Source organism: Solea senegalensis, linkage group LG11 (assembly GCF_019176455.1).
Source record: "Solea senegalensis isolate Sse05_10M linkage group LG11, IFAPA_SoseM_1, whole genome shotgun sequence".
Lineage (NCBI taxonomy): Eukaryota > Metazoa > Chordata > Actinopteri > Pleuronectiformes > Soleidae > Solea > Solea senegalensis.
In genome coordinates, this window is record NC_058031.1 from 2061021 (window position 1) to 2073177 (window position 12157).

General features: G+C 43.5%; 1 protein-coding gene across 1 annotated transcript; it reads left to right on the forward strand.

Moving 5' to 3' along the window:
* The first annotated feature begins 759 nt into the window (after window positions 1–759).
* Window positions 760–9146, forward strand: kiaa2013 (KIAA2013 ortholog). Its single transcript, XM_044038556.1, has 3 exons — window positions 760–2103; window positions 3852–4705; window positions 7107–9146. The coding sequence occupies exons 1-3, from the start codon at window positions 1158–1160 to the stop codon at window positions 7191–7193; spliced, it is 1887 nt and encodes a 628-aa protein (XP_043894491.1). The 5' UTR covers window positions 760–1157; the 3' UTR covers window positions 7194–9146.
* The last annotated feature ends 3011 nt before the right edge of the window (window positions 9147–12157 follow it).

Here is a 12157-nt window from a genome sequence, read left to right on the forward strand (position 1 = left end):
ATATAGATCATTACCAACTCTTCTCCTGAGTTTATTTGGTAGTAACGAGTAACAAAGATAGTCAGAAAAAATGTAGTGGAGTAAAAGTTGCTAGAAATATAAATGAGGTAAAGTACAGATAAATTAATTGTGTACGTAAGTACAACATTACAACACTGTGAATAATAAGCATGCATTTCAAATCTATACAAGGGCAAAAATCCTATTTCATTGTTGGGGGAACATTTGAACAGTAAAATTGGACATAAAAATTAAAATAAAAACAATAAAAATGTGACACTTTCACTACTGAGCCCTCAGCATGTTCATATTTAAATAATTATATTAATTGTTCCACATTAGTCCATATCCCACCTGTGTGCAGTTTTTGTATGTTATATATGAACAGAATATCCTTGCTCACCATGATCACTGGTCTAATCTAGAAGAAAAGAAATACCCCCAATGAATAACCAGTACATCAATCTATTCTTCAAAAATATGTATTTATTATGTCAACACACAACTATTTTATATTAAGAAACGTGCATCAAAGATTAGAAACAAAAATATTAAAAACAAATTAATATTTATTATATATTGTATAGTATTATATAAATATTACTCATATTGATATTACTATGAATTCATATCATATTTATGTAATCTTAGTTTCAAATTTGATACATTAAAAAGTATTATTGTTGTTGTTATTACTATTACTATTATTATTATGGCTGGGCTTTGCGACATTTCCGGTTATTGCTTCGTCGTGTTGCTTTACGACACTTGTGACAAACCAGAAGTGTCAACCGCTGGCTGCAGCTCCTGGGGACACGGGTGTTTTTTGTTGCAGTACCCGGAGAAAACAAACACCAAACGACACGGACATGTGACACCGTAAAGACGGTCACACTCCGCCGGCGAAGGATACGACGGTGACCACGATGCGGGGAAGAACGACCGCTTTCAGGCAGCTTTCGTTCGCGGCCCTAGCCACCGAGCTAAGCTAACTCACCCGGAAGCTGGTTATCAAAGCTTGTTTTTGTGGCTTTACGCCTGAGGGAACATGATTTGAGAGTGAGTTGAAGTCCATGTGACGTGTATGGACTTTGATCCTGAGCAGCGTGGGTACAGTGTTGACTCGCGGACCTGGGATTCTCTGACCTGAAAATAAAATGTGGCTCCAGCAGAGACTGAAGGGGCTGCCGGGCTTGTTGTCGAGCAGCTGGGCGAGAAGGCTCACCATAGGTCTGCTGCTCTTCCTCATCTTCTACTGGTACCTGGGGGCGGAGCGCAGGTGGACGCTCTTCAGCAACTCGGCCATGGCTGGCGGGGCAGCTGGACAGTGTCTGCAGACTGAAATCCACAGGTGGAAGTCCCTGGTGGAACGAGGAGAGGGGATCTACAGGACACCTCAGGAACAGCTAGTCACACCTTTTGTATCAGGTAATGGTCACATTCTGCTTGACATTGACTCTAACAAACTGTGGGTGGCCTCGTCTTCGCAGCCCGGCATGGCCCCGGTCCACCAGACTGAGTTTTCCCCAAGAGTCGGTGTGCATCCGGAGGGGAATCGAGCCGAGGCCCAGGCCAGCATCCTGTTGTTCAGGAAAGGATCGGTGCTGTCAGTCCGCTGTGTACTGCAGTCATCCCAGGACTGTGTCACCATCAGAGAGGAGTTCATGGCACACAGGAGCAGACCCAACGTCTACCTGCAGCGGATCCACATCAACAACCCGTCTGACAGAGTCGCCTCGCTGGACGTTTCTTCTGACAATCCCACCTTCGGTAGCAAGTTCTCCACCACTGTGGAGAAACTGGAGGACACAGACATACTGCTGTCCGCTGGCAGAGTGCCTGTGGAGAGTAATCGCATAGTGCTGGTAGTGGTGGTCACCAAAAAGGTGAGCAGCAGGATTCAGGTCAGTGCAAAGTCAGAGTACACAGACAACATCCTGTCAGTGGTGTGGACCTCACAGCCCATCGATTCCTCCAAGCTGGAGGAGACCTTCAGTTCCCTCAGGGAAGGAGCCAAAAAGGAAATGGGGGAGCTGCTAAGCACCAGTGTGGATGATCTGGTGGCAGATCACCAGCAGGCCTGGATGGATCTCTTTATTTCAGGTGAGCTGAAGCTTAACCCCTGGTAGTTTCCTCCCTCCACATCTCCACCTTCACTGTTTCCACAACCTGAAAGTGCTCTGTGCTTTTAACTCACAGTGTTTATTAGGGATGTGCCAATATGATTCTTCTGATCATATATCAGAAAAAAGAAATCACTTCACTGGGCACCAGCTGTAAAGAGACTTGTGTCAGCAACGTCATGTGACCAGAATGTGACTAAGGAATGCACATGTGCCATGCTGTGGTTAAAAAAAGCTTATCAGTTGTGTATAATTTTGTAGAAAAGCAAGTGTGACTTAAAGTGTGATTGAAAAGCCTGCTTGATTGCTGTGGGACTGTACTGTGCCATTTCTCTTTAACTTCAGCTGCCACTCCCCTTGGGCTTCTGTAGTTTGTGGTTAGTGTACCACTAATCGACCTTTAGTTTGATAACTAACTGAATCGTCAACTATTTTGATAATGTTTCAGTGTTTTTTTCCCCCAAATAATTAAAACAAGCGCTCTGAGTTTTCAGCTCCTTAATGTGAATATCTTCTGGTTTCTTTGCTCTATATAACAAAGAATCCTGAATAATTTTGGTTCTTGGACAAAATAAGATGTTTGAGAAACTCATAATTTGTTGTTTTTCAGTGTTTTTGGACTGAACACTGATCAACAAGTACTCGATTAACTGACAGTAATAAAGCCAGATTCATCCACAAAACACACACACATACAAAGTATTCAAGTCTACAGTCGGACACGGAATGGGCATGATTTATCACTGCACCATATCCATGTTGCCGCAGTCTCCCTGGTCACAGCCATGTACTCATCACACCCGCACGTCCTAAGGTCTCGCACCATCCTTTTTTATTCATTTTATTTAACCTTTATTTAATCAGATAAAAGACCCATTGACGTCAAGACAAGGATGATCTGGACAAGAAAGGCACCAGCACACGTCATCGTTAATAAAACAGTTAATTTATCAGCTTGTACCAATAAGAAATAAGACTGCATACATATTGTCGATTGTGAGCCGAGTTACAACCCGTTGAGGTGTATTTCAGTTCAGTGTCTGTGTCAGATGGAGGGTGCTGCGCTCCCGGTCATGCAGGAAGTACTGAACACCACAAGATCTGTTTGAACAGGCTACCATCAGGCAGGCCAACAACATTCAGTTCAACAGGTTCAACAATCACATGTTGTTTCCGGAATATGTTTTACTGATCTCAGGGAGGAGGTCCAGCATAATCACCTTAAACACACGTTAATCCCTCTCTCTATCAAAGTCAAAAATGAGGGAGGAGGGGAGGAAGGAAAACAAAGGTGATCGTTCTGTATATGGATGTACGTATGTGTGTATGTCAGTATGTAGGTATGGACGTGGGTACGAAGGAGGGTGTGTTTGTACATCACTATGTATTTTTATGCACTACATGCATTGCATGTATGGTTTATTTTCTAATGATTCAGTACAACGAAAGCAACTGCTTTGCTCGTCACTAGTTTGTGTCGCGTATAAAACAACGTCACGACTGTGCTATGGCAACCCTGCCCACGTTGACGAGGAACTATAGTTCCTATATAATGGAAGACAACGTGCCTGATATCAACCGAGTAGCGTAGAGCTGAGTAGTGTAGTGTAGAAGTGCCATTAGTGTTACTATCTGCAGTCTAACTATTAGATGTCACTAATTCTTACCTTTTAAGATATTGTTCCTGTCAAACTGTCACTCATTGCTTCTGCTTCTTGGTTCATTCAGGTGTCGAAATGAGGAAGATCACAGACTCCCACACACCATCGAGCCGCACAGTCAACACCACCCTCTACTACATCCTCTCCTCCTCCACTGCTCCCCTTCTGGACCACAGGCTGGTCAGCGAGGAGCGCGCACGCCTCGAGTCCAGCCTCAACTACGCTGACCACTGCTTCAGCGGCCACGCCACCATGCACGCAGAGAACCTGTGGCCCGAGCGTGTGAGCAGCACCGCGCAGATCCTGCAGCTTGTCACGCTGTGGACCCTGACTCTGCAGAAGAGAGGCTGCAAGGTGCTGGTGGCGGCGGGGGCCCACGGAGCCATGCAGGGCATGGTGCTCAGCTTTGGCGGCCTCCAGTTCACGGAAAACCACCTTCAGTTCCAGGCTGACCCGGACGTGCTGCACAACAGCTACGCCCTGAGAGGGATCCACTACAACCAGGACCTCATCAACCTGGCCGTGCTGCTGGACATGGACGGGAAGCCGTTTCTTCACGTGTCGGTGAAGCAGCAGGAGCAGCCAGTGAAGCTGTACGCCTGCGAGGCCGGCTGCCTCAACGAGCCCGTGGAGCTGACATCCGAGATCAAAGGCCATACCTTCCCTGTGATGGTGACTCAGCCGATCACCCCGCTGCTCTATATCTCCACAGACCTGCGTCACCTGCAGGACCTGCGCCACACGCTGCACCTTAAGGCCATCCTGGCCCACGAGGAGCACATGGCGAACAGATACCCAGGCCTGCCCTTCCTCTTCTGGTTCAGCGTGGCCTCGCTTATAACGCTCTTCCACCTTTTCCTCTTCAAGGTCATATACAACGAGTACTGTGGCCCCGGCGCCAAGCCCCTCTTCAGGAGCAAGGTATAAACAGTGATGAACAGAAACTAGAAAAACTGCGAACTGAACTCTGCTCATTTTTGGTTTTGTTTCGTTTTTTAAATTTGTGTGGTGGCAAAGGTATTCTCTCTCTCTTTCTGGGTTGGTTTCTCAGTTTTGACTGTCTCTTGGTGAGTGAGCTTCCCCCCCCCGAGCGTGGAGAGGGTGAAGTGGCAAAGAAGCCTTACACACCTCGCCTTCCCTCTCTCACAAAACATGGCTCCGCTGGTCTTAGTTCAATGTTTTTCCACCATGACTCTTTCCCCTAAAAGAACAGTGAGCAATGAAGAGACCTATTGCGGGTGAAAGCACCAGTAGAATAGCAGCACTCGGTCAGAATGAAGAGTGCTTTAAGTTAGTAACCATCTGGTCTGTGACATCATTTAGCACAGCACCTGTTCCGCTGCACTTCACATCCATATGTGGAATATAAAGCATTTTTTTTGATTGCGTCGCACAAAATGAAGCACAAAAGTAAAAAAAAAAAAAATTCACATTAGAAGTTGATTGTTTCACTATTTTGTTGGGAGTTTGTTTTCTGAGTTAAGATTAATTCTGCGTTGTAACAGCATTCACAGTTACGTCTTAAAAGGAACATACACACAGTCATAAAAGCTTCACCAAAGTGTAGAAGGAGTTTGACAAATATAATCCATTACAGAAATCATGACTGCTTTTATTTTGTAAAAGAAGAAGATTGTAGTTCTGTCAAAAATATTAAACAAAAATCTATTTTGTAAGTCTGTTAAAATCAAGGACTTAATCGTGACACACGTTGTGTGTTTTGGGTGAGAAATGACAAATCTAATCTTGTTTATTTTAAGCGTCACATTGTAAGAGCAGCTCTGTTGCTCACTGCGATGAGGACTAAACTAAAAACACATTTCCTCTGAGCTGATTTTCACACTTTGACTGAAATAACGTGAAGCACGGCCGCTGACCATTCCGCAGGCTACGAACACACCTGTAGATGCTGCAGCATGACTGTGAATGTCTGCTTACATCAGCAGTGTAAACGTCTAGTGATCTTCTAGTTATGACCCTTAAATCTTATATTACTGACCCGTAAAGTTTCTATGAAGTGAAGTGGATGAGTGAAGCTGACTGTGCTCTGTGTGCCTCCTGTGCTGAGGGACACGCTATCTAAACAATATGTTCACCAATTTCTCTCCCCATTAGACACACTTTTACCACAAGAAACTGAAAGTTTTGTCACGTCATAATCGCCCCCACCCAGTCCATTGAGATAATCTGCATTTTTTTTGTTGCTGTGACACAGGAGCCGCTGGTCTATGCTGGTCTACAGCTGTCTCATTTGGTAAAATTGTGTCACTAAGGTAAATCCCAATGAAGGCTTTCCAACACAGAAGTTCCAAAATAACACATTTTCAGCGTTCTGATGAAGGCAGAAGTGGACGGACAACTTGTGTGTGTGTGTGCCGATTTTCTCCATGGGCTTTGGTTCAGGGAACAAGTGATTTTTACATAGCGACACAATCTTCAGTTTCCTGTTGGAAAAGGTTGTTTAAAGAGCTCAATAAAGTGTACAGATTTTATTAGGTGGCTAAAATGTTATTTTGAGAGAGCGCACACACACATGTATAATTACATCATACAACCACACTTTTTAAAACCCAAACTATTCCCTTAATATTAAAACGACGGTCTGTTAGAGCTGGAATGCAGATTACGTTGGCATGGTCTTCTGTACCATCAGTTACGTTAATGACGCAGTGAAAAAACAGGCGGACCGTAAACAAACCAGCAGGTCAGACAAAGTTATTTGGAGGTCACTTTATTATTTAGGTGGTTGTCGCTTTATTACTTTTGCCCGATTCCTGTGAGTCCACTGTTCCTTTGGTTTACTGTCCACGTGTTTTCTCATCAGCTATAACAAAAATCCAACTACATGTTGGAATAAATAAATTATCCTGTTGTCGCGGATCAGCCCAGAGGAAATGATCCAGCCTTTGATTATTAACTGTTCCTAAATTAGACTTCAGTGTAGCAGGGTGGTGCTATTTGAAAAAAACACATGTGCTAACATAAGTTCATGCTGAGATGCCGGACACTTGGTGAAGGTTTGATTTTCCTTATCTGCTATTCACTCTTTTATTTTTCTCCTTCCTGCCTTTTGATGATGTTTTATATTGAATCACTCAATTAAATTAACATTGGATCTATAGGTTGGCTTTGGCTCTTCAGTATTCACCTCTGTGTGCTCCAGTCACAGGTCCCTCATCCTCAGCATGTCTGTGTGGCCCCCACCCCCCCACACTTGTTTTCTTTTCTCCCCCTGGGCACCAGTGTGAATGACTTAGGTGTTAGTGTTAACGCAGCTGGTCATCCGTTCTAACTCCGCCCCCCCCTCCTCCTCTGACTTCAGCAGGTTGCCAGCAAAAGTGAGGATGCCTGCTGCGACACCAGTGACACTGCTTGCACACAGTCAACGTGCAGCGGTGGTTCTGCTTGAGCTTTTGGCAGCTTGATGGCAGATGGTAGCATGGCTGTGCTGGTGTTCAGTGAGAGGTCACGGTCAGGCGTTGTTGTCGGCTGTCGACATGTCACAGCTTAAACTGGCTGCTTTTAATAATGAGTGACATCTGCTGGTGAGAAGCGGCACGGGGCAGGAGGTTATCGCTGCCCGCCGACAGCCCAGACTGTAAGTACTTAAAGCTCCAGTGCATAACTTCTTAATCACACGCCACTCAGGCCACTCAGGCACAGCTGTCTCACTTTACTCACGCTATATTGCTCTTGTGATTCTGCCGCCTTGCTTCTGTCAGTCGCAAGGGAAAAACGGACCACTTCCTGTGTGCAGTGCTTTGGATTTTTATACTCTACATCTTATTGGGAAACACAGATTGATTGACATTATGTGGCTGGAATGTACGGTACCTTTGTTTATATTTAAAAGTTTTTGCACTACAGCTACTTTATGTTTTTGTTCTTCGGGGTCTTCTGTGATTCTAGGTTTAAAAAGACACGTGTCCACACTTGAGCTGGGGACACACGACTACACAGTCGTCACAGTCGAGTGGTTTCCTCTGACGAAAGACATCAAACTCTCGCAAGAGCGTCCACCTCTGCGCTACTTCCCGTGTCTTCTGACACCATTTCCTGTGTCCCACCTACTCTTTTTTCATTGGCTGTTTACAGTTGGGGTTGTTTGACTGCGACTGAGGCCAACTGTCCCCGACTACTACTGCCTGGTGCAGACTCTGCCCAGCTGTGTATCCAGGGTAAAATCGGGGCAAAAAAATCCTAGTAGTGCGTCACAGCTTTCAGGATTTCTTGTGCAACTGCTTCATTTTCCCCAAGAATGTAAAAGGAGACGAACGCTCTGGGAGCAAAAGTCTTAAATTCAATAGGAAAATTATCCTAAAAAATTGGGTCAGTGGAGCTACTCGCAGCTCACAGCACCACCAATTTTTCTCTACTGGACTTGAAGCTGCAGTCGGCAGGATCACAAGAGATATAGTTGCTTTTTTGGGTCTCATATTTTGGAACAGAGGCTTTGTGAAACTGAGCTGCACTGTGATTAATCAAACTACCGTCAACAGGACAGACTTCTGTAAACAGGAGGAGATGAGATCACTTGAATTAACATAATGCTGAAAGCTTATTTTGAAATGATTGATAAATACCGGAAAAAAGACAAACACGCAGAATCTGTTCAAATACTTAGGAAAAAATAAGGAAAAAGGATTTTTTTTTTATTAGAACAGCCGCATAGAGGAGGTTTATTATACAGAGTTAAAGCTGCTTTTAGAGACGTCGTCTGTTGGCGAACTTCCCGCCCTCCCTCATTCCGTTATCTCATGAACACATTTGAAAAGGGGAGGGGCCTTTTATTTACTGACAAACAGCAGAGACGACCGCCTCCCTGTGGAGTCTGGCTCCTGATTGGATAAAGTGTTGTGTCCTATATTGACTGTCGGACTCCTTAATTTCTCTGAACAAACACTCCAGCCCAGTGACAGCTGTTACTGTCACTCACTGACTGCAGCTTTAATTCACCCAGAGAGGTTTTACTAATCAAACTGTACACTGAAAGTAAATCATTCAACATAACCATGTCACTTTGACACATGGTGGTGGAAGCAGACATTTCATCCAAGTTCACTCATTCACTGGCTGTTAGAATGACAGAGTAGTTTCCTAGAGTAGAATAAGGTGGAAATCATTCATGTTTTTGTTTTTTTTTCCTCTTCTCTTTGTGACTCAATCCAATCTCTAATAACGTTATGTGAACTACTGAGTCTGCCTTAATGAAGAAATGAAGAAGATAATTTATTGAGCTTAAACGGCCGTGAGCTGTTATCAGATTGTACTTGAATGGCTCGGTGCGCGTGTGTGTGTAAAAATGATTTTTTTCCTGTCTGTCTTCTGCCAGGGAGAATAAATACTGATTATTGTGAGGAAATGATCGATTATGTGTGAAGATTTGTTCCATATATTTCAGTTTGGATCATACAGAGCTGCAATATCATTCAGTCACAGTTTCAGTGGCAGCAGCTGTTGTCAGTGAGATACCACGCACTTCATAGGCCAAGTAACAACCCACCATGATGTGGTTTATGAATTTCCGTTTTGAAGTTTTTAAACCACAATTACGGTCGCAAATGGGTGGAAAACCATCTGTAAATTTCCAGAAACCTTCTGTGGGAACTTAAATTGGGACGTTTTGGAAAAATTGGAATCTACACAGACTGTTACACACTCATATATACAGTACTGGTATGTATATTCTATTCTATATTCTATAAAATGTATGCCAATAAACCCTCCTAGACCACACTAGACCAGTGGTCAGCAACTGGTGGCCCGTGGGCCAAAAGTGGCCTGCCAGCATCAGTATCTGGCCCCGGCAGATGATTAAATATTAGGTTGTCTTCACAAAAAGCTTTTCTTCTGGAAAAAAAACTATTGCTAGACAGTATTGATTGACAGTTAACCTAAACTAAATGTTCGGTTTGGAAAAATACAAATAAAAACACTGCTGTTGTCATGAAGACAGCCAGGTTTGGGGAGTAAATGTCAGTAAAATAACTTCTTGCATAGAAGAAGCAGTAATTTATAACTGAAATGATGCACAATGAATATTAACGGTACGAGTATGTGTCTCACATGCATTTGTCTCTGTAACAAGCTGGTGATTAAAGACAACGTCCACATTATTGTTCTGATTGAAGATGTTTTAAGGCACCTGATGAAGAAATGATGTTTTGGTCCAATATTCAGTTGCTTACAAACAAAATTGGCATTTACTTGCTGAACCCCGCACTGACATTTAGGCATCTCCAGTGTGAATGCTTGAATTATGACAATGATGAGAATTTGAGTTTTACCTAACACTTTTATTTTTTTAAATCAGGATTTCTGTAGAAAAAACCCCAAAGACAAGTGTCCATCACTAACCACGCCAACTGTCTGCTACAAAGATTCTTTTAGATGCCGTTTATGAAGTTATGATGTCACAATAATGACGACAACACCTCTGCTTACAAAGGGATAGAACAGCAGATGAGAAACTTCATTTAACTTTTCCCTACAGTGAAATGTGTCTGAGCTTTTTCGTGACTAATAACATACAGATCTAAAACACCGGAAAACAACTTTTCAAGCATCATGTGTGGTCAGACACCACTACAGCGTCACCGTGGCTTACAAATGGCTACATCAACACTTCTCTAGTGACAGCAGTTCAACAGTAACTCAACAGTCACTCGACTTTGGTACAAGTATCATGAAATGTAATACAGACTATACACGCAGCTGTTTGCTTTTCTACTTTTTCAAGTCTGATTCAAGCACGCCTGCATCAACATGTCACTGTAGGCACTTAATGGCAGCCTTTAACTTCCCATGTGCATAGACTCAACCTCATGTTGTCTGATGCAGAGCTGTAGCTGTAGGACATGAATTCAAATGGCTTTGTTAAATGAAAACAGGAGAAAATGCAAGAACAACCGAACTCAGGTTTCAAGTAAAAATTGTAGAAACAATGTCCCGTCAAACTAAAAACAGTGATTCAACAACAGTCACTCCAACATTTTTACGTACAAAGTTATGAAAGTTATCTACTCATTTTTTCTTTTTCTTGAGCGAAACAGAAAAGTCAGGAACAGAATATAACTTTTCCACTTTTCATGCAGAGAATTGGGTCGCGTTGGCTCATCGCAGCCATGCAAAAGGTTTGGAAAACACTTCACACATCTCGATTAAAACAAGATCATAATGTTGATTCAACAAAGTAGCAGTGGATTACATTACATTTCACATGTGTCAGAGTTGTCGCAATTTTGTGTTTTTGAGTGGATGCACAGTATTTGTAAGCCATATTTAAAATTACCCAACTGCATTGTGGGTCCTATTGCTTCACTTTGCTCTCAGCAGACGTTAAGAAATGTTCAACTTTTTTTAAATTGCAGCCAATAAAATCACATTATGCATATATTCCATCACTGGTGCTGGCCAATCATTTAAATTAAATTATAATAAATTTAAATGAGTGGAAATCAGCAAAGCATTTTTGTGGATACAGCTCTAATTTGCAGGCACACGGACATATTCAGTATTGCTGACGTAATGGTCCAACAAAAACACCACCAACCGCTAGAACAGCCTTGTGCGAGAGCTCTGTTTGCATGGTGTCGTGTCTGAGCGGATGCAAATAAGCATGATTTATCACCTGTGTCGCATAAAGTTGTGACACATCTTCTGCCGATTGCAGTTCGGCAACGTGTGAACCATGTGACCATGTCCAGCATCCACATCCAGCAGTCCACTGGGGTTTGTGCGGCTTAAATGTTGTCATCCACTAGGACAGGGTTTCTCAATCCTGGTCCTGGAGACCCACTGCCCTGCACGTTTTAGAGGTGTCCTTGCTCCAACACACCTGATTCACATAAATGGATCATTATCAGGTTTCTGCAGTGCTTGCTGATGAGCTTGGAGCAGGGAAACATGCAGGGCAGTGGGTCCCCAGGACCAGGAATGAGAAACCCGGCGCTAGAGTCCACGTGGACGTCTATGCAGACGACAAAAGTGGGACTAGGTAGGATTGCGTGGAATACCAGACCAGTGTGGGTCCTCATTATAACATGAATGGAACTGCAGGAATCAGAACAAATACAAAAGTCTCTACAGACACAAAACAAAAAGCATTAAAAGACCTGAAGCCAGGGTTTCTCAATCCTGGTCCTTGAGATGTTTCCATGCTCCAACACACCTGATTCAAATGGTCAGCTCATCAGCAAGCTCTGCAGAAGCCTGATAACGAGCCATTTATTTGAATCAGGTGTGTTGGAGCAAGGAAACTAATAAAACACGCAGGAGAGTGGATCCCCAGGACCAGGATTGAGAGACCCTGTCTTTCGCTGTCAGGAGTTAAACCAGCCTCCTCCTGGACTTCATCTCTGTGGACAGCGGAGA

What these genes read in the sequence shown, in the direction of transcription:
- kiaa2013 (XM_044038556.1), top strand. Translation starts at nt 1,158, where the DNA reads ATGTGGCTCCAGCAGAGACTGAAGGGGCTGCCGGGCTTGTTGTCGAGC. An exon ending in GATGGATCTCTTTATTTCAG is followed by an intron (nt 2,104 to 3,851) that starts GTGAGCTGAAGC and finishes TGGTTCATTCAG; the next exon opens with GTGTCGAAATGAGGAAGATC. An exon ending in AGCCCCTCTTCAGGAGCAAG is followed by an intron (nt 4,706 to 7,106) that starts GTATAAACAGTG and finishes CTCTGACTTCAG; the next exon opens with CAGGTTGCCAGCAAAAGTGA.